We start from the raw sequence: 23,292 nt of genomic DNA, 5'->3' as shown, positions 1-23,292 counted from the left end.
AAGCCTTTAAATATTCTCAATGTTATTGTTGTTTTCACAGTTAGACTGTGAAAAACCTGGGTGGTGTGAAGACCACATTTAACACCACTTGGAAACTCCTCTCAGTGAGCTATTGTGAGTTCGAGCGCTTTACTTGTGGCTTATTTGCATTAGAAGCAGACTCAGCTTGTGACGTCAGAGGGATCCGTATTACAGCGCTGCCGGCGGAAGACTCTGAACTCTGAAGCAAACTTCCAAATTCGCCACTGATACATGAAAATAAAATAATGATAATAATAAAAAAAAACATATTAAAATATATACGGTGAGTGTCGAGTCACATATATACGTGTAAAGAGACAATAGTCGTATTACTGTTTTAAAGCAAGAAAACACAGAGAGGGGAGGGGGACTATATTTCTGGGCGGAGTAATACATCACCCGTGCTAATAGTGTTGCGCAGGCTGTGCATGCAGAGATATGGTAAACCCAGACACGACTGTTTACTCAAGTCGGAATAATCTGCCTCGGTTGCTCCGCATGAAGCGTTTTAGCTCATGGTTTCGTTAACTGGTCTGCTTAGTGTTTTTTCCTTAGTCTCTGGGCTGTAGCTGAAAAGAATTTTGCTGTTCATTTCTGTGTATATGTGTGTGTAAAAGTGCGGCGAGAAGGAAGATAGCTGAAGTTGTGAAGATGTCAATTTTACCTTTCACTCCCCCCATCGTGAAGAGACTTTTGGGGTGGAAGAAGGGAGAACAGAACGGACAGGAGGAAAAGTGGTGTGAGAAGGCGGTTAAGAGCCTCGTGAAGAAGCTGAAGAAGACGGGGCAGCTGGACGAGCTGGAGAAAGCCATCACAACTCATGATGTCAACACGAAGTGTATCACGATACCGCGGTAAGTTGAGGCAAAGTGCTTCAAAAACGACGTGTTGTGCCTCTCGCGTACTTTCACTCCGGCTCGACGGCAGCAGGTTCACGTTTAGGTCTTATTGTGGCTCTGTGTGCCGCGTTGACAGCAGTCAGCCCAGTCAGCCCACTGTTTACTAACCTAAGAGGGAGAAACCGAGTAAGAAGACCTCAATCTGGGCAACATTGACAGCGGTGCTTTATACTGAATTAGTCTGCTATAACTTCTGATACGACTGTCAGATTTGTGAGTGCCTCTGGTAAACTGATGAAATTGAAACGCATGAATAAAATGTTTTGAACACAAAGTGATGTGCTCCAGTTTACCTCTTTTGACAAGAATTGTGTTGATATAACTTATTTTATTCATGTGTGACACATTTGAATCGTGTGAATTCAAAACAGTGTAGTTACAGTCGTCTTGAGTGTACCATCACTCTTAAAAGAGATGGTTCATTTCATGCTTAAAGAATGTCTTATACATGGAGAATGTGTAATACATGGTTCTATATAGAACCTTTTTGAAAATGGTTCTACATATCACCAAAAAGAGTTCTGCTTACAATTTCAAGCTTTTAACCATAGAATAACCCTATATAGAACTATATATAACATTCTGAAGAACATTTTCACCATGCAGAGAACCATTTAAGCATGACATGGTTCTATATAGAACTCCTGCTTTTAAATAGAACCATTCCCTTTACCAAAGAACCCCTGTAGAACCATCTTTTTTGAGAGTGTTGAGATGAAACTACACGCCCTCATAGCCCTGTTTGTACATTTAACCTCTTATTTCCATCTAGGAAACTCAAAGTGGTTGTGATTGTGGTTGCATGGAGTTGCCTCAGTCTTCCACTGCCTCTCATTCTTTCCCCAGTTTGCGGTCTGCTGTCTGATAATGTTATATAACTCACGACCTTAATCTCCAGTGCTTTCTAGCTACTGTGCGTTTTGTATCCAAAGAAGTGTTATTGATGCACATGTGTAGGTTTCAGGCTCATTGCACTGTCCCAAACTGCATTTTGCCTTTTTCTTATGAAAAACGAAGGCTGTGTGTGATTATCTGTCAAGTTTTAGTGCAAATTTGTTAGCTTGAGTTTCATGCTGTCTAGATAATCTTGTTATGTCATCCAGTGGCTGGTGCTGACCGACCACTTGCACTGTGGCTTTGTTTACAGCGATGCTGTGGAGTATTACAGACTCTGGCACATTGGGAGATACCTTCATGGTGTTTTTGGTGGACACCCTGCCTCGTTTTATACATTTCTGAGTTCAAATCGACGATCACTTTGCTGTGCTGAAAGGTGCGCTGGTTCAGACCAGTGTTCTGACTGATGTCTCTTTACTTGGGCAGAGTTAAAGTTACACTGGTTCCAGCTGGTGTGGTTGTAAACGGTGTCCACAGTACTGAAGTATGTGACACCTGAAGATAGTAGCCAAAGTTGTCCCTGTGCTTCTCTGCCTTTCTGACTTTTGAAAAGTATAAAATACAAATGCATTTGAGACATTTCATGGTGCATAAAGAGGAATCCCATTTTTTTATTATTCTGTATAATTCAGTTGTTGTCGTTCAGAGTGTTTTGATGTGAAATGGTGGATTTTATCTCTCATTTCTTTTGGACAACTGGTAGAATTTCCCTTTAATGTCTAATGAACTGTGCAGGTGAGATGAACAGCCGGTTCCACAGTTGGTCTTTTTATAGAAACCTTTACTTATATTTTTGGACTGAGTGAGCCTAAGTTGGTAAAAGCGTGGTGCTACACAGAGTTAAACAGCTGTGGTTTTAGCCTACACTGCTGCTGTTGTTGTCTCCAAACACCAGATAGTGGAGTGAAAGCAGGGCCTAGAGCCAGTGATCAGTCTTAGTCACTCTGGAGCAAGCCTGTGGCTTTGTGGTCTAGCCCTTTGCTGCCCAATTGGTGAAGCTGTGTTGGGAGACAATCTGCAACAATGGGATCTCCAGCAATTGGGAAGTATGAGAAGAAAACTTGTTTTCAACTTCACACAAATTGCCATGATAGTGGACAAAAATAGTCCTGCTTAGTTTCAGTTAAAATTTATTCTAGAGGTAAATGCCCAGGCTTGTTTAAAGCTTAGAACTAGCTTTTAATTAATTATTTAGATGTTCATTCTAGACTTCAACTTTTTTTCTCTTCTGGGTTGTTTGAATATCCTGAATCAGCACAGTGTTCAGCCCTGTCCTCTGTTCTTGTCCAGAGTCTGCGGAGGGCCAGACAGTGGTCTCTCTGCTGTTCTGTGCCTGGGCCTGAGGTGCTAGATTCCTCACACCTGTCTGCCTCCTCTCACACAGACTTCCAGAGGGAGCGGGGCTGCAGGTCACTGCTAGACTCCAGGATCCTGTCTTGCCTCTACATGCTGTGAAAGCTGGAAAACTGTCAAGGCCTGCTGAATGAGAGAGGAACAGAAAGAGAAAGAGAAATTGTGAATGGTTCAGTAGGGGTGTGCAATATGGTGATATTTTATTAATAGATGAATAGTGTTATTGTCATGAACAGTATACATTTGTGAGCGTATCATGGACATTGAAGGTTCTTAAAGAACACTGACCTAAAGCATGTGCCTTTACAGGAAGAGCATAGTTAGTCCTTTTTCACTAGATTTAGTGCAGTACATTACGTGACTAATATATTTAATAATAATCGCTAAATTAAATTTAATGTGACACTACTAGCAAATTTTGTCTGTGTGTCAAAATGCTGAGATATATCATGAAAATGCCTTGAAGTATTGCGATATACTATTTTTTCCATATCACCCACCCCTGCTGTTCACTACATGGAGATGGATGAAAGTAAGATGTAAGCACAAAAAACAGTCCTAGAAGGAAAAAAAAGGTATTATAACATCATGTTTGTACACAGTAACAGTAATGATTAATATTAATGTATGAAAAATGATAACGGATACTTGGATGAAGTTATACTTTAGTAACCAATGCTTAGGGAAATAGTACACCAAAATCATTTGTACTGTAACTTTATGAGCAGTGTCTTGACACAGAAAACTGGTGTTTCTGGTAGGCAAGCTTTCTACAAGCACTTGGTGACTTGAAACACATCCCTGCAATTTAATACTGTTGGCCTACAGAGATGTTCTGAAACTCCACTTTAACCGACAGATAGGCCTACACAGCAAACCAGTCCGCCTTTGTTGTTGTACACACTGCCTGACACGGTTGCATCCATGTTACATGAATCCGCCTAAGTATGAATGTAAGCTGAAACGTGGCCTGGTCATGCCTCTGTGAGCTGCACCTACCTGGTGGGTTCATAAGTGTCTGTGGATTCCAGAGTATAACAGAGACTTTAACACCTCCATTTCAAAAGGTGTATGTGGACGAAAGGTGCAATTCAGCGACATAGAAAGGCTACTTAATAAGGTACTTTGTTCAGCCACAATCCTCGATTTTAAGCTTTTATAAAGGGACAGTGTCTTATTTTAGTTAAGTACAGGTAAATTATAGTGTTGTTCAGACGGCAGTAACAAACGTTCACGTATAGCTGTTTCAGTTATAGCGTGGCTACTTCACAAAACCGATAGTAGTTTTAAAGGAATAAAGGCATAATAAACTTGTTGTAATCGAATATTTAGATTATAATTACGTTACATTGTTTTTTACAACATTGTATCTCGAATTTAGTTGTTTTTAGTTTGTTTTATATATATATTGAAGAAGACATCTGTAGTTTACACTCTGTTAGAATTGAATTTTAAGTGTATCAATAGGAATGGTCTAAAATGACTTGGAATAAAATCTTTTTACATTAACTTATGTTAAAAATTAAAAAACGTTTTTAATAAGATTTTGTTCTGAAAGTGATGATATGTTACAATATATCTCATACAGAAAACTCATGTCAGTACTCACATTTTCAATAACGTTTTTAGACGTTGCATATTTTTGGACTTTTTACATGTAATGCATGAAATTTGTACAGTGTTTTTCTTTGACTGATTTTCTCACATTCACATTCATTCGCTTTTGCACTTTTCACAGAGTGCTGAAATGTGATCACATAAAATTCAGGTCATAACATGTGATGTCATACTACTCACATTATGTCACGCGTTTACTTGTAAACACGTTTTTTAGACACATCATGTGAAATGTATGTAAGTTTTCTGCAAGTGCTTATATCAGTGTCATGAGAAACACTGTGTACTGTCAAAAAAATCTTGAGCTTGTTCTTGGACTTAGTCATCTGTCAGTGGGGATTCCCCCACTTAAACTCTTTTTGAACCTTAATCTGCATCTGGAAACCTGGCCCTTAATGTTTTAAACCACAGCCAGCTTTGGTGTTTTGAAGCCTTTGTCATTTTAAAAGTGATGCTATGCACCTGTTTGTGTCCTCCCTTTGCCCCACACACATCCTGCTTGACCCAGCGGAGAGCCAGCAGCGCAGAGGATGTCTGCACAATGCATCTGTCTGTATCTGCATTCCGAGAAGCCTGCTCTGTCTCTAACCGCAGTCTTGATATGCTTTACATGCCCCTCGCAAAGAGTTTCAAAGTGCGCAGAGCCGTGAAAAAGAAGCCCAAGATGGTGTGATTCAGATGGCTGCACAAACAAGTGTGGTTTATCAGTGAGAGAGTGATGTAAGCTGTCACGACAAGTTTTTCTTTCTCCTTGAGGCTGGATCTGTCTGCACCCTGAGGAGATGTCTGGCCTCAGGTTCTGCATCCTGAAACTCCAGCCTGTATCCTGTGATTCAAAGCAGCGTTTGATAAAGTAAGGAGATCAAATTTCATAGGTTTTTAATTGATCTGCCAGGCTTTTTTTTTGCATGTGTAGGCGGGGTGCATCTTCAAAGAGACGGTCGTCTACAGAAGGTGAACTGTGAAACTGTGAACGATGAATCATAGTTATTGTTTTAGGCGGCAGACAGCAAATCAACATGCTAGTGACAGCTCCTGTCGCTCCAGTAGTCTGTAGTGACTGGGAACATATGTAGTTCACTGGGTCCGAATGCAGCTGACAGTCTGTTTATCTGAAAATCTGTCGACAGTGTGCATCGGGACTTGTGATTTGTTTGGTTGGTTGACAAGATCACAATCAAATACAGGTCTAAGCTTATTATAAATAACAGTTACAATGTAGTTTAAGAAATAAAGAGGTAAACTCTACCATGTATTTCAAAGACATTAAGCTTGTTCTTGTTCAGTTTGCCCCATCTTTATAAGCTTAGGACCAGGGACGTTGGCTAGGCATGTAAAGATCAGGGGTTCAGTCCGGTTCATTGTAGGATTGTTTTGGAGTATTCTCGCTCAGATTTTAATTAACCTGTAAAATGTGCAATTTTAAACGTTTTTTATACTGCGATGATCTATACGTCAATAAAATGAAGGCTAGTGCTGTAGATCATCACAGCCGTGATGTTATTCGCGATAACACACCTCGAGTGCTCTATTGCTTTTATACAACAGTTAAATAAATAAAGTAATAAATAAATAAACTGGGCCGCGAATGTGGCATTTAATATGTTTTAATGTCAGCAGTTCCTTCCGCCAAATTATAGTTCCTTAACCAGCAGCTTGTTGCTACGTCAGAGAAACGGACTCCGCTCACTCGCCGCACAGTCTGCTGTAAGCCTCGCCTTTTGAAATACGAACTGAGCCATAAAACTGCTGCAATATCAAGTTCCAGCCAGTCTGTAAAGCATCTTACAGCCCATTTTGTTTGGCGAATGGTATTAGGTTCATTTCTGGATGATTCCAGGTTGTTTAGGTTTTCATCTGTCACAGCTGACAACTGAAAAGCTGCTCAGTGGTGATGACAGTTTCGGAATTTAGTGTAGTCTCGTCTTCAGAGTCTGACCAAATCAGCTGTCGGTCAAACGTAATCTTAAAAGTGTTCTTTTGTCTGTTTGTGCACAAAGTAAGAAGTAAAAACGTTAAAATGGCTTGAGCGTTTCTACAGCTGTCAGAGTCGTCGCTTGGCAACGGTGTCTCAGCGGAGTGATACAGTGTTTGTGAAAAACCCATTTTTAGGGAGCTTGATAACTGATCATATCATCTGCTATTATTTAATATGGTCAAAAAATTGTAATTTTAACAATTTTATGTGTTTTATTTATCTGTTCAGTTGTTATTGCTGGAAACAAGTGAGCAGGTGGTGACTTCCAGTTTCTACCAAGAGAGGTGCAAGAATAAAATGCAAAGAAGCTAGCATTTTTTCTTGCTTTAGAGGTGAACAAGCAGGAAAAACAAGCAACTTCAAAGAAATATTGGTTGGATCTTTGCCGATACTGAAAAATATGTCAGCTAATTAATCATCCATAGAGATATCTTGGTTTGGGATATGGCGCTAAACATGTTAGTACTTTTCTTTTTTTACCTTTGTGACTCTTAGATTCGTACTTTTAAGAGTATTAAGAATATTATTTTCGTTGAGTGACAGCATGTTAAGATATTTCAGGCTGTCATTAAAAAAGGACAATGTAACGTTTTAAAAAGATGTAAGGTAGTAATAACTTGTAAGTTCATTCACAGTATTTTTAGTGTAGCAGCCGGATGGCGTACATTTGACTTCTGGACCACGTCAGTTGGTGTGTTTATGACCACATTGACGACTTAGAGTGCAGGTGCCAGGTTTGGCTGTGGTTGTGGTGAAGAGTAGCTGTGCGGCTTTTGTCTGTGTGTGCGCGTGCAGTATTAGTGTGTAGGCGTAGAGTGTCTTTCACGTTCATGTCTGTGTTTTGGATCTGTGTGTGGGTGTGTGCATGTTTGTGTGTGCTCCGATAGAAATGGACCCAAATATTGTTACATTAGCATACGCTAAAGTGAAGAATGTTTTTGCTTTCTCCTGTAAAGTTTCTGTTTCAAGTTTACATGGTTTTATTATGAGAGTGATGATGTGTATGTGCAGTTCTCAGAATGATCTCAGAGATAAGAGAATGTGAAAATAGCTTAGCATGACGTCAGTGACCAAAATTAACACAGCCTTTGAAAATATCTTGGTATTGTTACAATATATTGATATAAACAATATGGAAATCATGTGACCAGTACCGATACTGGTTGAAAGAGGCCAAAAATGTAGGTAATATCAGCCAATGTAATTTAAGTATGTATTTTAGATTTTTATTTTATACTCCAGTAGTTGTAGTTATACCGTGCTGACAGGTATGATGGTCAGTTCTCAATTGTCACTTCTTAAACTCAAATAAACAGCAGAAACGTGCAGTCTTAAATAAACATTGTAGCACAGTTAATTACCTCTTATTTTTCATTAGTTCTCTTTGTAAAAAGGGTGTTTTGAATTATAACATGTTAATCTCATGTTTTAAGGTTTGGATGCATTGTACGTGTATTGTTATACTAACCATGATGGTTTTTTGTTTTTTCAGCCTGTATTGCTGTGACATATTGGGTAAAGAGAGTGACCTATATTGGTCTTATCAGTGAGACAACCATCTACACTGAAAAAATGTTGCTTTGAATTCACATGATTAAAATATATTAAGTTGTTGCACATGAATAAAATGGCTTGCATGAACACAAAAACTGACAAAAGGTAAACAGGTAAACTTGCCAAAACAAGTAAAACAAGAAAGCAAATGTGTTGATTGAACACACATTTTCTTTGTTTGATGTTCAGTGTAATGTTCTGTCCTGTTGTTGGGAAATGGTGAGTGTGACTGCTGTGACCAAAAAAGTTGCTAATTGTAACCAGGATATTTTCCGATAATGATTCAACAATAACAATAACAATTGTTGATGTCATAGGCTTTAAAGTGAACATCTGTGTTCCTTTAAAATGCCAAAAAACCAACTACAGATTAGCACAAAATGTGTGTATTTCTGCCATGTAACCCTTTAACACAAAAAACATGGCTTTTTCTGTTTAATCTGCTCTGTTCATATCATATAATTTCTCAATGTTGTTGTTTGTTTAAAAGATTTAAAGATTTGTGTTGTGTTGTCCTTATCATATGTTTTGCGTGGAGGCTGTGGCCGTTAACTGTTTACTTACGCTGTGACTTTTTTTAAAAAGACGTTAATCATATGCGGTTATCAGAATTATTAACAGTTTAAATTAAATAATTATGCTGGGATTTAGACTGTGGTGTACAAACTAGTAACCATCCCATCCCTGACGTGTGTGTGTGTGTGTGTGTAGGCACTGTGTTATGAAGTTAGTCAGCCCTCTGGAATGTTCTGTCTACCCAGGGGAGGGTGTGGGCCATTGCTTGGTTTGTGGTTGCTGCTGGGGTTGAAGGTTTAGAAAGCTCCTCGCCGCCTCCGTATCTACTGGGATAATAGACACTCTGTACAGCAGACAACAAGCCTGCTTTGTGCTGCTCTGTCATCACGGCTGGGACCACGCGCAACTACTACTGCCACTACTGGCGCTCAGGCAGCCGCAGACTGCCGTGCGAAAATAGCACTTCTTTGAGGCTCTGGAGTGTTTCAGAAGTGCGTGTGTGTGGATGTATGTGTGTCCATGCGTGTATTAGACATGGGGAGGGGTAGTTCGTGAGGGATGTTTTGAAGTTTGTCTGCGCTTTTTGGGAGACTTTCTTTAAAGTCTGCAGTGTGTGTGCACAGACTAATCTGCTTAATCTCAATAGCCTTTAATTTATCTCATTTATTCAGTGGACAGCAAGGGTATTTCTACCCTTTCTGTCCTAACTTTCTATCTTAATGTCTTTTTTATTTATTTGTTTATTCATTTATTTATTTCAAATATTGTCATAGCATTGATTTTTATAAGAAAACATATGATCCTTGATCATTGATGAGCTACTTTGGAATTCTTAGGCAAAGAAGCATGTTTTGGCACACGTTACTCCTGTATTTTGTTGGAGTATTTTATCGTCATACTGGTAGATTGCATTTTTTGATTTCACCAATAAGTCAAACACAGTTTGCTATCTGATCTGAATGCCGTTGCATGCCCCAACTTGTGTTGAAAATGGAGCATCCAATGACGATAGTGGATTTGGGCTCTCTTTTGAACAGCGCTGGATGGCGCAGTTACATTTTACCATGCAGAACATCAGCGTGCAATAACACCACTGATTTTAAGATAAAGAAAATATATAAACAAATCGAGGGCATGTTTCTTTGCCATTATTTGTTGGACTACATTTTGCAGATCATGGCCTGTCAGTACCCACTAAACTTATTTTACCATGAGTACTATGTATGTATGTGTGTGTATATATATATATATGTATATATCGCTGCTGTCAGAACAAAACCTTGTATCTCCAAAATTGTAACTTTGCAGGAGAAGGAAAAAACATACTTTACTTTTATTGTAAGTCAATGGAACCGTACTATTTTTCTTTTGGTCCATTTATCATGAAATTTACGCACAATGTAAAGGCCAGCCAGCATTTTCAAATTATGTCAAAAAATGAATAATTACAAAAATGGAGATTTTTTGAGGTTTTGTTCCAACAGCAGCTATACATATTTCACTGTTGTCGGAAAAAAACCTTGTATCTCCAAAATGGTAACTTTACAGGAGAAGGAAACAACATACTTTACTCTTAATGAAAGGTAATGGAACCAGAATTTTTTCCAAGTCATTTCTTTTAGTCCATTCATCATGAAATTTATACACAATGTAAAAATTAACAGGTACTTTCAAATTATGTCAAAAACTGAAAAACGACAAAAATGTTTTCTTCCGACAACAGCAATATATATATATGCAACCTTGGGATTATAATAAAATTAAAAATGGATTTGAACAAAAGAATTTAGTTACTGGATTACATGAAAACCTTCAAAAAACTCCCATAGAAACACTCATTTGGAACTGTGATTGGTCAGGATGCTCACAGCCCACTTGTGATTGGATAGAGGGAGCATTTGCATGTTGCTGGCGTCTGCTGTATAAATATTGTATAGACCAGAATTATGACAATGATAACCAAACGATACATTGTTCAGCCTTAAGCTTCAATATACTGTCAGGTAAAAAGTGAACCTAACAAGGGTTATGCAAAGCCAGAACCACTTTCGCTTGCTTGCAAGGCTGCATACTTTCTGAGGTTTCATTTTGGCTGATCCGTCTTTGAATGATGGCATTCCTTTTTTGCACCAACTGTTTACAGGCTTTGCCACGTAGTGTGTTCGTCCACGGTGTTCCCCGCAAGAAGTATACCGAGGCCTTTATTCTCTTACAATGAGGTTAATGAATGAATTGAGTAGCAAAGGGACAGTTAGTGTGTTTTGCAGACTAGGTGCTGAACAGCCATTTATAATATTATATTGCCTTGAGCCCTGTGTCCATTGTCAGGAATCCTATCTTTCCTGTTAATGCTAGCGAACTAGCTAGCTGGAACATACACAGAGCTGGCTAGAGGTCTCAGCAAGTTTCCCAAGTGTACCTTAGGGCTATAGGGGGAGGCAGTCTGTCTCTTTTGGAGTTTAGGCTGCCATACTCTGCTCCCCTGCTGAGTTTGGGCCCCCCTAACCACCACCAGCCGGCCAGTGATATCACCTACGGATCAGACTCCAGCTAGTTTCTGTTTACACAAGGAAGGCCCTAATGGCTTTAGCAGAGGGGGAGAAACCCAACCCAGTGAAGGAGAAGAAGCTAGATTTTCACAAATCATGAGTTGCTTTGCTGATTCTGGCTTTGTTTTGCACTAAGATCAGAAGTGTTGTAGAACTGGGGTGCTAATGCGGTTCTACTTCTGGACAAAATAAGAGGGTTGAGTTGATTTTTTCTGTATTTTCAATCGTTAACGAGTTGTATTTAATGAATATCATCTCATTATGTTATCAGTATGATTTTCATAATCAATTTATCATACTGACCTCACTAACGTTGGCTGTACACTGGGATAAAATCAATGTTTTCTAGTGACGTGTGGTGTATCATGCTTTTTACTGGACCTGTATTGCTTACTGGATTTTTTACAGAAAACTGTTTGAACTAAAGATTCAATGCGGAGTCAGTAGTAGTTATATGTGTCATATCAAGCCTCATTTGTATTAAAAGAGGTGTTTGCTCTCACACAGAACGGTCTTACAATTGAGCCCCTCCAACGATAAGCTTAATTATTTTGTTTATTGTTTTATTTTGTGTAACCCTTTGCATTAAAAAGCCAAACTACACTTTATTTAATTTATTAATTTTAAAATTAATTAATGAAATGTATTTATTTAATAAACATTTGAATGACCCCTTTATTAGGTGATATTAGATGCTTATATGGTTTTTACAAAATTTTCACATATACTGTTTTTCATGGCAAAGGTTCAGCTGAGGAGAACCATTGAAAATTAGCTGTGACTCGAGAGAAAGTATCTGTCCTTAACTACACTCTGAATTAGTTTGTGGCCTTGCCTTTGACCATAGCCTGCAGACTGCCACTCTACCTACTGTCTGGCTTTGGAGCAGGGGGGGAGGGGTCGCAGTAGTGATTGTGGAGAGGGTATTTTTGGGGGCTCAAGGGCAGGAGGGTCAAAGGGGGGTGAGTATATGCTGGAAGCAGTCTGGTCTGTCAGTCCTGCTGCTTTTGTCCTCTCTCCCTCTCAAATAGCCTGCTTCTGCGCATCACATTTGCATTTAACAGAGTTCAGCAAGTTCATGTCTTCTAACACTTCCAAAGCTTCCTTCAAGAGTCTGCAGTTTCTCAAAACTGTGAATGATTTTTCTTTTCACAGCACAGCAGCACTGAAACCTTACCTTGGTAATGTTTAAGTAATACAGCTGTACTTTATTAGTTGTCCCTCCAGATGCTCAATTTATTACTCTTAGCTCAGATTTAGCATAGGAAAGCAAAGTAGCCTAATCAAGTTTTTAAATAAAATGCTAACAACTTTCTTATTAAGTGAAATACGAATGTACTAATGCCACTTTTTCTCTCCCAATTGCAATACCTGAACTAAGGATATCTGCTGATACTGAGTACCGGTGGTATTTGTTTATGTTTTAATCTAAAATCTAGAAACCTCACTCTGTGGGATTGCTAGGCATCATTCTAACACATCACTTTTTAACTCTAAAATGAAAAACGAACAAGATAAGTAGCAAGAATAGATTCAGTAATACAAATTAATTGTATGAAAAAGTCGGTTACTGGAAAATGCACATAATACAATTGTATAACGAGCATGAACAAGTATTTTATTATTTGATATAAATTTATAGCTATGAAATTTCTAAGAAAATTACAGCATACTGGAAAGCTCATGTAGTTACTGTAGTATGTGGTGCAGTGCTGAAGTTAATAGTTTGTGTTGGATCTTGAGTCTCACTCACAGTGTCTGCTGGCAACTCCACAGACTAAATCTCCCCACCAGCTTCAGTCCTTGTGGGGTCATCTCTTTCACCCCCCACGATTCCACTTCTCCATTGCGCTCCCACTTCTGTGTTTTTCTCCCTCCTCCTACCTCCCCTTTTACCCAAATCTCCCCCATTTCTCTACTCGAGTGGCAGCCGGTACACAGGGGGAACTCAGGGGTTAGTGGGACAGACCTTCCCTCTGGATATGTGTATTTGTGTCTCTGTTTATAGAACCTCCAGTGCTGTAATTTCCCCCAGAGCAAAATCAATAATCAGTCAGCAGAAAGCAGAAACCCTGCCAGGTTTGCCAATCGTACACAATGGGCAAGTGTAGTCTGATAATGTAGCCTGAGTGCTGTGACTCAATTGTAAAAGAATTGAATAGTGACGCAAGGCAAAACTGAGCATTCAAGTGAAAGAGACTTTTGCCATTATTGTACTGAATTTTTACCCCAAGAAAGGTTAGCATATTTAAAATTCCTGCTCATTGCACCATGACCTTAAAACAGTGTTCTGAGACATTTCACCATCACAAGTGACATTCATCCGTCCGTTCATCCACATACAGTACTGTGCAAAAGTCTTACCTCAGCAGTAAATGTGTATATATATATATATATATATATATATATATATATATATATATATATATATATATATATATGTATGAAGTTTAAGTGCATATATATTTCTCTGTCTACCGTCCCTCCCTATCTGCCAAGAATATGTGACATGAATGGTATCTGTGCCCTGGATTCCTAAAGAGCTTGGGGAGCATTGCTGAACCAGGATAACCTTTTCCATCTCTCTCTCTCTCTCTCTCTCTCTCTCTCTCTCTCTCTCTTTCTCTCTCTCTCTCTCTCTGGCACGCTCTCTCTGTCTTTCACTCAGGGTATGTGGGGTAAGAGCGTGTCATGGGTGCCACTGATGCATATCTAAAGTGCATAATGCAGCAGTCATGCATTATGCATATGTGCTGGAGGAATGACTTTAGGGGACTGCAGTGTAGCCATTCCTGAGGAGATTTTGATCACAGATGTTTAACATGTGGCTTTTTTTGCATTAGCCTTCTTGGTGTACTGTTCCTAAATCACAGTTTGAGCTGCTGAGTACATTCTGCCGTGTGATTAAAATGTATGGTTTTTGTGGCAGTATGCATCAGAATGCTCATTCTGAGATGTGAGCAAAACAATTAAACTAGTGTCTTTTTCTTTAGACAGCTAGTTTGAAAGGATCAAATTGTAAAACTAGCCGAAAGGGCCTTCCTTATATTTAATTTCAGTAAAATATTGTGGATGTTATTTCTTAAGTGAGCAACAATGCTTTTATAATTGCAGATTTTCAGCATTCTGCATGATTAAATTGCTCAGATGTTCGCAACAGCGACCATAAGTTGTCTTAAGTGTTTAATGCCTCTAAAAACTCCTTCACAGGAAGCTGTTACATGAAATAATTACAATTTTGTTGCCTAAGAGATTATTTTATGATCATTTTGAGCTACGCTTTTAGGCCTAAAATGTATTTTTTAAATGCATTTATGGCAGAGAAGTATAAGTAAGGCATGTAGGTTCACTGGTTGTTTTGGATAGTAAATAAATATGGCTATATTTGCAACTCCTGGGTCTTATCACCACTATTGTAAGGATATCTGAGTCAGTAAGGCTCTCTCCAATGAACAGTTTCTCATAAAACCACTCTGGACCCAGTTTCCCAAAGGCATCTTAATGTTAAGATCATCTTAGTAGACGCACTCTGGTAGAGAGAGTGGTCAGTGTGATACTTGCTCTCCCATTTATGAACCATATTTGTGCTAAGTCGCTTTTGTGAAAACTCAGCCCTGAATGACCTTCAGTGTTTTTTTCCATCACTTTCCATATCTGCAATAGAATAATGATAGATGATAATAGAATAAATTTCAATTTAATTTGAAACAGAAACATCAATTCTGTGTTAATTTAGGAAGATGTTAACAAAATAAATCATTTCACATTTGTTTTTTCTGGTTCCTACTTGCTTAGAGGTTGGTATCCGCCTTAGTGATATTGTTTAGGCTACGCCTGATTGGGAGAGTGTGGTTTAATGAAAATTTCAGTATCTTTGAGATGCTTGGCTTGTAAATTATTTCTTCTCTCTCTCTCTCTCTCTCTCTCTCTCTCTCTCTCTCTCTCCATTAACCTTAATTTGCCTTTGTAGCTGGTGGAGCACTGAAGTGTAAACCAGAGGAAATGACAGTGAGTTTACTTGCAGAGGCTGTAGCACAGCCCTGCCCTTCCTCTTGCAGTCCGGCCGCTGACCCTGACTGCGCGTGTTTAGAGGGAGAATGAGGGACCTTGCCCTTGCTTGTATAGAGTTTTATTAAATAAGAGCTGTGGATTATTTAAAAAATCAGGCCATGGCTGAATAAACCAAGAGCCGCATTACATAATTCATTTCTAATGGAGCTTTTTATTTTCTAGATTTGCTGTTGTAATTCTCTCTTTTCCTCTCTGTCTGTCCCTCCCTCCCGCTCTCCTTCCCTCTCTCTCAGCTTCTCTCACGGACGCACACACTCATACACCCGCACTCTCTCAATGGGACGTCTGGTTTTTTGGTTTTTACATCGTTTTTTTCCCTCTCCCTTACTGCCAGTGAAGTGAAAGCTTTGCTATGAAAAATTGAAAGCACATTTTGCTGCTGAGAGTGCTATAGCAGGCCCTGGCAGAGATCTCCTGGCGGTCCCAGTGTCTGAGCTGGCCTGTCCCATTCAAAGCTCGGCACCCGGACGGGTGCCTCAGATGGGGGTGGGGGTCAGTATGAGAGAGGGGAGAGAAGTGGGCAGTATGGTGATATGAGATCATTATCAGAATAAAGCATGTCATAATACACTTTTCTGAGCATATTGTGAGGATCCTCAATACTTCTAGAACAATGATAAACCTCAGTGAATTTTAGAAGAGGCTCTCAAGTAGGGCTGTCACGATAATCGAAAAAATATAGATTCAGATTTACCTTCTTGATGAATCAACAGCAAATTTTCTTTAAGATAATGCATATTTTAAAAGGCCCATATCTTTTTGTTTTTATGTTTTGTGTTTTATTCTAGTTCTACTGTTTCTATTCTAAGTTCTGTAATGTTTTTATGGGTTTATGCACCAAAAACATCGTCAAACATTAAACGTTATAATGTCATTATTCCTTTTCATGTGACCATTTTCGAACCTTAAAATTATCCCCTAAATTTAAACAAGCTTTTTTTTGTTACTGTGCCTTTAAGACTGATATATGTAAATGAGCTCTGTTCTAATTGTCTGTCTTGTATTGCGCTTCATTAAAAAAGCAGTCCAGGCCGAAACACTCCCTATAGCTTCAGCATGAATGGGCAGGGCTAAACTTCTGTAGTCTGAATGGGTAGATATATGTAAATGAGTTGGTTTTCGTTTCATCACAAAAACAAGTGGTTTGAAAGGTTCGAAGTCTTGGTTTGTTGTTGGAAGGTTTGAAGTCTTTTTAAAGGCTTTATTTTCTCCATTAAAGGTTTTGACCTGTAGTCAGGACATTGTGAGCTTGAATGCTGGCAATGCCAAGAGTCCAAAAGAGGTTAATTAGCCCTGCTGTTTAGAATGTAATGCAATATGTGTTGAATTAAAAGAAAAGCCACTGTGCTCATCTATTTTACAGCAGTTTATGAAATGTGATACTAATGGTGTATTACGTGTGTTCTTGTAGACCTCAAAAAATGAAATATCATGACGCAATGCATTGTAATATTTTTGCAATATTTCCCACCCCTACTGAGACGGTCTAGAAGTCCTTGTTTTCTACAGTTTAGCAGATGTGGCTTGAAGAGCCTGTGGGCTTTGCCGTCATCAAGTGTTGAAGCATTTGGGTTTGTGTGCACGTATGTGTGGTTGTGTGTGTGTATCCATGTTTGTGTTAAACATATGTGTAGTGTGTGCTTGTGTGTGTGTGTGTGTGAGAGAGAGAGAGATGCCTACTGGTGGTCTCATAAGCCCATGTAAGATGGTGTTAGCATGGCTGAGTGGATTCTGATGATGCTGGAGGCTCGCTGCTCATCTGGAACAGCATAAGGAGGGGCTGCAAGCTTTATCAGCATTAAACTAGTCAGCTGTATGAGGTTTAAACTTCAGCTCAGGATTACCACCAACCTTGATGTCACTTGATATGCCACTTTAAAACGCACCACACACACCTGATCATGTAAAACCTCTCGTATTTACACTTCCTGTCACTTTTCCTTTTCGTGCTCAAGTGCGTAAATGAAAGCAGGAGGTCTTTTCACAGGAAACTGAGCCCGTTATCTGTGGTCTCAGCAAATCTGCTGGTGCTAATAGTTTAACCTGTTAGACTCAAAGCTTATTATTTAATTAGTAAGGTTTTTATCCAGTAACTAATATGAATTATTGAGGCACTAGGTAAGGCATGTAGTTATGAGAGTGTTTATAATTGCTTATATTGTAATGAAATAGATTTTTACAAATTTTACAGTTTTTAGAGTTTTGGTCACACAGTGATCTCAAGTTATGTTTTTTTGTCTGAGTAGCACATAAAGGATAAACTGACATGCAATTAATCATGACTTTGGGTCTCTCTCTCTCTCTCTCTGTCTTTGCACTTTCTTTCTTCCAGGTCTCTGGATGGGCGCTTGCAAGTGTCCCATCGAAAAGGTCTCCCCCACGTGATCTATTGCCGGCTGTGGCGTTGGCCGGACTTGCAGTCACACCATGAGCTGAGAGCCGTGGAGCTGTGTGAGTTCGCCTTTCACATGAAGAAGGACGAGGTTTGTGTGAACCCATACCACTACCAGCGTGTAGAGACACCGGGTAAGAAACAGACCTTGCTGCATTCTTAAACCAGTGATATATTTTAAACAACAAAAAACTAAATTAAATCAAACTGCATTTCTTAAGTATACTTGAAAACCTCAGTGTGCAGCTTTTTAACAACGGGCACTGCAAGAGGCCCGCTCCATGTAATGACGTGGGTTGTCATGTGACGTGGACCAATCACAGTCAGAATGTCTCTGAACAAGTAATGGTGAATAACAGTTCTGCTTAGCAGACAGTGCACACCATACCATATGAACTCAAACTACTGCATCATTTTGGCCAAAAATGTTGTTTTGCTTCTTTTCCGTTTGAAGTATACTGCTGGATTTAGAGAAGCAGAAAACCCACAAAGATAAATCTGTTTTTACCAGTGCTTTGTTGTTGATATATGCAGACATTTTGGCTTTGTCACCTTTAACTTGTTAAAATCGTCTTCCTGAGTAATTGACATGCATGTACATGGTAGGCATAGTAAAATAGATCAGCATTTCTGTGTTCTACTGTGTTTTCTATGACTGTTTACAAAAACTGCAGTGCTGCCTTTTATTGTTGAATGCACTGCTATTCCTGAGTTCAGATCGCTGAGGGTGTTTTATTGATTTCTTTCATCATAGTAACAATACAAGGCTACAGAAGTGTAGTATATTCATGTGTTTTCTTGTGTAAAGTGGTAGTTTCCAACACGAGCAAAATAAAAATCTACAAAATTGAACATTGTTAAAGGAGAACAGTAGATTAAGAGTAAGCAAAAATCACATTTTCAGCCATAATGTAGCCTTTGTGGAGCTTTAGTCTTCTAGTACAGGATTAGGCTGGTGGAGAGCAAAATTAAAGACTACGGAACACTAAATAGCAAGATAAAACAAAAACTGATTCATCTATAGTAAGCATACAAATAAGAGCAAGATTTGCAATGTGTATTGAATGCAAAAACTTGTGGTTCTTGAGTTTTTTGGGAAGATGAAAGGCACTCTTAGAATTTGTGCTAATACCCTCTTCTCTTTTTCTTTCCGTCTCACTAGTCCTGCCGCCAGTGCTGGTGCCTCGCCACACAGAGATCCCGAGTGAGTTTCCTCCTCTGGACGATTATAGCCACTCCATCCCTGAAAACACAAACTTTCCTGCTGGCATCGAGCCTCAGAGCAACTATATCCCAGGTACTTGTGTCACTGGTATAAATCCTAGGTAAATGAGTATGAAGTAAGGGTGTAAATTTCTGTCCTTAAAACGATTTAAGTCAATTACGATTCTTTAGAAAAGATTCAATGCATCATGCAATTTCAGATTTCACCACGATTTGATTTGATAATCTTGGTAAGATTCAGAATTAGTTTAAAAGTGCAAAATTTTAGTCTGGCCGAAAAATTAGCACATACTTTATTAAACATTGTTATAAGCGATTATAATCAGTTTTGTAGAAGTGTCTAGGAAAGTGTAGGAGTTTGTGGGGTGTGACATTACAGTGTCATACAACACCTAAAAACGTATTAACCGAAACTGCTGTTCTAGTCACTTGTGAGACGAGGCTAAAAGATACAGCAAGACGAGTAAAAGTGAAAGATCGCTGGTTGCTGCAAATGCTTTTGAGATGATTTGCTTGTATGCTGGCTGTTTCCGGGGTCTAACTGAATAAGCCTTGTCTGTAGTCACAGCTCTTCTTGTGGTGAAGGCAGTAAGCTGGCAGGCATAAGGAGGCAGAGCAGGCCAGGCAGACAGACAGAGAAACAGTTTAGCTCATGGCCCCCATTTCCTCAGTCCACTCCAAGCAGCCCAGCTGCCCAGCCACCCAGCAGGGGCCAGCCGCAGTAATACTGCCTCATACACGTGGAACTGAGGCACCCCAGGGAGCAGTTTGAGAGACCAGCAGACACTGCCTCATAGACGCACACCTACACACCCTCAGAGTGTGTGTGTGTGCTGTTCAAAACTTTGAAATTATTTTTAATAATATTAAAACAATTCTGTTATATAATAACATTCTGTTATAGTAAATATTCTAATGTCTTTTAGATCTCGACAGCTTCATCAGTTTTAAATGTAGACAGATAACTGGACAAGAAAGTAATATGACTGGACAGCTGCAATATGTTATGTATAATTGAATAAGTTATTGTTGCTCTCTCAATACTTTGAATAAAACGCCAAAAATGCCAGACGTTTGGGAGGGGGACCATGCCCCTTTTCCTTCCAATCTACCATCCTATGAAGTTTTCGCACCCCATCTCCTGCCTGTTCCTCAGTCTTATCTGTCAGTCCTACTTCTGTTTATCGGGGAGTGGGGGAGGGTGTGGGTGTCTGGCCTTCTAGCTTAAAGCAGAATCTGCTTCTTTTCTTTCCCGTCTTACAGTCTCCTCTCATTGTCTGGCTATGCTGAAGGCATGGGACCAAGTAGTTATAGTTTAATAAAATAACAACAAATATTAATACTTCAAGTGATTCCAGATGTTTCCTTACGGTACTATAGCCGTACATGCACGCTCAAAGATCATGGTCCATAAGTAACTGAACGGGGATACAGATTGTGTTGTTTTAGCTCTGTACTCTAGTATGTTGGATTTTAAATAAAGCGATTGCAAGGCTGAAGTGCAGAGTAGCATCTCTAATTTAAGGGGGTTTAATAGCGGGACTAGATGAACAGTGTAGAAATTACAGTCCTTTTGATTTTTTTTTTTTTAACTATGATGGGGTACATTGGCGATTAGACAGTTGGCTGTTCAGTTGTGGCCATTTTTATTGGCTGCGCAGACTAAAGAAGTGTCAAGTAAAGCAGCCATAAGGCTAAACATTCAGAATAAACCAGTGAAATCATAATAAACCAAGCTGAGCCAGCCAGCTTGGTTTCTGATGGTGCATTATTAAGAAGCAACTAGTGAGCTTCACAATAGCAAACAACCTACTAAAGATGCGCACTCTAAATCATGAAGAAAAACTATTGATGAAGAACACTTTCCAGGATGTAGACGTAGGTGTGTCAGTCTACCATAAAGACAAGACTACACTGAATGGTTTACCACAAGATGCAAACCTCATGTACAGGAAGTCCAGGTTACAGTATGCTAGAAAGTGCATAAAAATGCCTGTAGAGTTCTGAGACTTGAAAGCACTGTGAATGATGCTTCACTTTGCAGTTGGACAGTTGAAGAAGCAGCTGAAACATAGTACTAAAACAAATGATAAGCTTTTTAAGGTTACGAAGAGAAATACTCTTGATTGTCTGACTTAGTGACATGACCTGAGCTCCATTGAACATGCATCTTAAATAATGACAGAAAGATAAGAGTCAACTCCCTGAAGCAGACGGGAAAAGAAAATGACATATGTAAGAGTATATGGCCATAATAGGACGGATCAGCATGTTACATTTGAGCTCTCTGTGCTAATATCTTTCCTATCACTGTATAAAAGAGGTCCGTGCTGCCCTTATTGTTGGATGTACTGTGATAGAATTCAGAATTCAAATCACTATTGAAAAGGTTTTTTTTTCATGAGAGTAACTATAGAAATGTGAGGTTTGTTCCTTTTCATATTCATAGTCTGATAGTTTGTAACACAAACAAGAGGATAAACTATGAATTCATGATTTTATTAGAACATGAATCAAGATAAATGTAACAACAACACTCAAAAGTCACATTTTCTCAAAAGTAGATTAAACCGCAGAAAGAGGCTTTTTTGCCTCATCTTTAAAGGCAGTTGTGCCTAAGGAAAAGTCTCCTCAGCTCTACATGTGCCGTATATGCCGCAGGGTGTATTCTTTGACTTGCGTCATTGGAATGGTATTCAATTCAAGGTTTGGAAATGTGGTCAGTTACTGTAATACAGTAGTTTGTTTTTCCATTTCCTGAGCAGAGCTGTACTTTTGCTGCTGTTGAAGGTGAACTGAGTCTGACTCTAAATAGAAAACTCAGTCTGAGGAAAAGACCTCATGAGTCATTGTCTGTGTACTGCACCTGTCAGCAGTTCAGGGTGCGAGGATGTGCATGTGTTTGTAGCCCTAGTCTTCACCATCCTTTGGGTGTGTGTTTCTGTGTGTGTTTGTGTGCGCGTTTGTGTTTCAGAAACACCACCTCCAGGTTACCTCAGTGAGGATGGGGAGACCAGTGACCATCAGATGAACCATAGCATGGACACAGGTGTGTTATTAACAGACAAAGACCTACAGACATACTATCACTGTCTTATGAATACCTTGTAACTCTATCCTTGTAACTGTTTTTCTCCTGAAAATTTGAAAATACCAGCTGCCCTTTACTTTGTAGGAACATTTTATGACAAATGGAACGATCCACAAGTAAATCACTCAAAATTAAATTTAAATCTTGTTATGTGTGTTTGTTAATGTACAATACATTTTTTCCTTCTCATATAAAGGTACCCTTTTAGGGATACAAGGTTTTCTTATATTCTCACCCCCTCCACCTCCTCTCACTCTACAAGGTTACCTTACAGGTTTACCTAGTCTATTTTGGAAAGTAAGGAAAGGTCCACATAGCTATGTTAAACACAGGTCCTTAAAACAAATATTGAGTTGTGCTGTTAGTAATATGTGTAGGCTAGCACCTCATCTCCATGTGCTCCAGGGATACCATGGAGTGAAATTAGCAGAGAGGGGACGTGGTATAGCATAAAGATCAGGTTATGATGTTTTTACAAACCCTTAGAAGCCAAAAGTTGTTTACATTTGATTCACACCTCCATAAGTACTTACATGGTTAACAGTGGTGTCAGAGTTAATGCGTTAATAATGTTTTTCTATTTTGACACATTTTCTTAATTTGACCATTTGACTCAGCCACAGATCTAGAATGAAAAATCACATTGTTTCTAACAAAAGTGGATAAAACGGCATAAAAGGTTTAAGATGGATAGCCTTAAAAAGTTAATGCGCTTCACTCACTAAGACCTGATCAGTGTGAGTGACTTAGTGGGCAATTGACTCATGACTCAGTCAGTGCAGTTTGTGTAATTGTGGTCAGTCATCAATGGCTGCTTTCGTCCTCTCTTTCCACAGGATCTCCAAACTTGTCACCAAACCCTGTGTCTCCAGCACACAACAACTTAGGTAAGACTTTTAGGTGTGTGCAGTTGTTGGTGTCTATACACATGTATGTTGTGTTTTGAGTTTGTCCCTCCGGTGGCTGCCCCAGAGGAAGCAACAGCTGAATGAACCTTTTGTCTTTCTTTAGTCCAGTCTCTGCGCTCGCACTTGGACAAATACCGCCCACACTTCACATACGTTACAGTATCCTGTGCTTCATTATCTGAAGTGAGAATCCCACTGGGCGCTCGTCTTCCTCACTGCTGT

The 23,292-nt window shown here is 39.2% G+C and overlaps 1 protein-coding gene across 1 annotated transcript in view; it reads left to right on the top strand.

Annotated features, from left to right (window-relative positions):
- The first annotated feature begins 435 nt into the window (after positions 1–435).
- smad3a (SMAD family member 3a) overlaps positions 436–23,292 on the top strand; it is a 35,367-nt gene continuing 12,510 nt past the window's right edge. Inside the window, exons 1-5 of the mRNA XM_036584246.1 lie at positions 436–875; positions 17,788–17,981; positions 19,010–19,144; positions 22,046–22,120; positions 22,999–23,049. Of these exons, the coding sequence (XP_036440139.1) occupies positions 673–875; positions 17,788–17,981; positions 19,010–19,144; positions 22,046–22,120; positions 22,999–23,049 (658 nt within the window). The 5' untranslated portion in view covers positions 436–672. The remainder of the gene's footprint in view (positions 876–17,787; positions 17,982–19,009; positions 19,145–22,045; positions 22,121–22,998; positions 23,050–23,292) is intronic.

Source organism: Colossoma macropomum, unplaced genomic scaffold (genome assembly GCF_904425465.1).
Source record: "Colossoma macropomum unplaced genomic scaffold, Colossoma_macropomum, whole genome shotgun sequence".
In the NCBI taxonomy this organism is placed as follows: domain Eukaryota; kingdom Metazoa; phylum Chordata; class Actinopteri; order Characiformes; family Serrasalmidae; genus Colossoma; species Colossoma macropomum.
The sequence above is the reverse complement of the archived record's forward strand: the minus strand, read 5'-3'. Positions and strand labels throughout refer to the sequence as shown.